Raw genomic sequence first — 1,801 nt, 5'->3', positions numbered from 1 at the left:
AGGTTCTCCACGATGGTTTCCACTCCAGAGAACCGCCAGACCTTCATCAAGTCTGTCATCAAATTCCTCCGCCAGTACCAGTTTGATGGGCTGGACCTTGACTGGGAGTACCCTGGCTCCAGGGGCAGCCCGGCTCAGGACAAGGGTCTCTTCACCGTCCTGGTGAAGGTAGGGGGAGAAAAAGGGGTTGAGACAAAGGGGTTGCTCAAGGCCTCTGCTCTGCACAGCTCAGACCAGAGGAGCCCTGGGGGGCTCCAAGAGCCCACGCTGAGCCCTGTTCCTTGGCATCCCCCAGGAAATGCTGGCTGCCTTCGAGCAGGAAGCCAGGCAGGTTAACAAGCCCCGTCTCATGATCACCGCTGCTGTTGCTGCAGGACTTTCCAACATTCAGTCTGGCTACGAGATCGCTGAGCTCGGCAAGTGAGTAGCAAGCCCCCACATACACCTTCTGTGACCTCCCTCAGGCCATTCCTTCCAGTGCTCTCCCTTCCAGCAGTTATGGGACCCTCTGACATTAGCTGCCAGAAACCAACCCTGCAGAGCCCCCACGCTTTATGCAGGAGGAGAGACTCGTCCCCACCCTTACAAGGCTTGTCCCAAAGAGGCCTTGGAGAAATGTGATCTGCAGAAAGTGGGGGCACAGCCAGGGATGTTGGGGCATCAGTGGCCAGGACTAAAGGAACCTCCCGGTCTGGGTGAATGAACTGGCCAGGACAAAGACACATGCAACGTTCTCCACAGGTACCTGGACTACTTCAACGTGATGACTTATGATTTCCACGGTTCATGGGATGCACAAACAGGGGAGAACAGCCCTCTCTACAAAGGCCCAGGTGACACTGATGGCAATATCTATTTCAACGTTGTAAGTATAGTTGAGGAGCCTGTGTCAGAAATGTCGTGCCTGTGATCAGACCAGTGATGATAATTTTAAGAATTCACCCTCCTGCCTACAAATCCTGGCACAGGCTTGAACTGCAATGCTTTTCTGTAGGATTACGCTATGAACTACTGGAAGAGCAATGGTGCCCCAGCCGAGAAGTTAGTTGTTGGATTCCCCACCTATGGAAACACCTTCAGACTGCAAAACCCTTCTAACAATGGTCTTGGTGCACCAGCATCGGGACCCGGGCCTGCTGGACCTTACACACAGGAGGCTGGGACACTGGCTTACTATGAGGTGTGTGTAACATCACATTTGTGATATTTTTTCAAACAATTTCACAGAAGAGACCCGTGTAACTTTCTAAATGTCTACTGCACACAGAAAGTTGGCCATAGAAATGCAGAAGAGAAGCTGATTGGACCAGTAGGTAGAATCAGTGCCTCAAAATAAATATGTTGCTCATACAATGCATGTCACCACACAGTTTAACAGGGAGGGTTTGAAACAGGTGAACAGGCCCTTCCAAAATATAAATGTGATTCCTGCAGTACTTGGAAATGTCAGTAAGTGAAACGACTCGTATTATTGGTATTGTCCACAAGGCAAGGAGTGCAGCGGGGAGTGTTATACTTGGTCTTTTCAAAGAAGTATGTCTAATGTGCCCAAGTAAGCCATGGAAATTCTTAAGCTCATTTAAAAGAGTCTAAGAAAGATGTAATTATCTGTAGGGACCAAATTAGCTGCACAATACTAAAAACTAATTTCAAAGAAATGGCATAGCCCATTTATGCATGGTACTCAGCAAAATTCCTTCTCTTGGCCCTTCTCCCCAGATCTGCACTCTGTTGAATTCTGGAGCCACACAAGTTTGGGATGCCCCCCAGGACGTGCCCTATGCCTACAAGGGCAATGAAT

General features: G+C 49.5%; 1 protein-coding gene across 1 annotated transcript; it reads left to right on the top strand.

The window, feature by feature from the left end:
* Nucleotides 1-6: 6 nt before the first annotated feature.
* On the top strand, nt 7-1,797 carry LOC118158354 (acidic mammalian chitinase-like; the record flags this gene model as incomplete). Its single annotated transcript, XM_035313001.1, has 5 exons — nt 7-168; nt 296-420; nt 742-865; nt 995-1,180; nt 1,720-1,797. Coding segments are annotated over exons 1-5 (669 nt in total), but the record flags the coding sequence as incomplete, so codon positions are not given.
* Nucleotides 1,798-1,801: the final 4 nt, after the last annotated feature.

This window comes from Oxyura jamaicensis (assembly GCF_011077185.1).
Source record: "Oxyura jamaicensis isolate SHBP4307 breed ruddy duck chromosome 26 unlocalized genomic scaffold, BPBGC_Ojam_1.0 oxy26_random_OJ85527, whole genome shotgun sequence".
Taxonomy (NCBI): Eukaryota; Metazoa; Chordata; class Aves; order Anseriformes; family Anatidae; genus Oxyura; species Oxyura jamaicensis.
The sequence above is the reverse complement of the archived record's forward strand: the minus strand, read 5'-3'. Positions and strand labels throughout refer to the sequence as shown.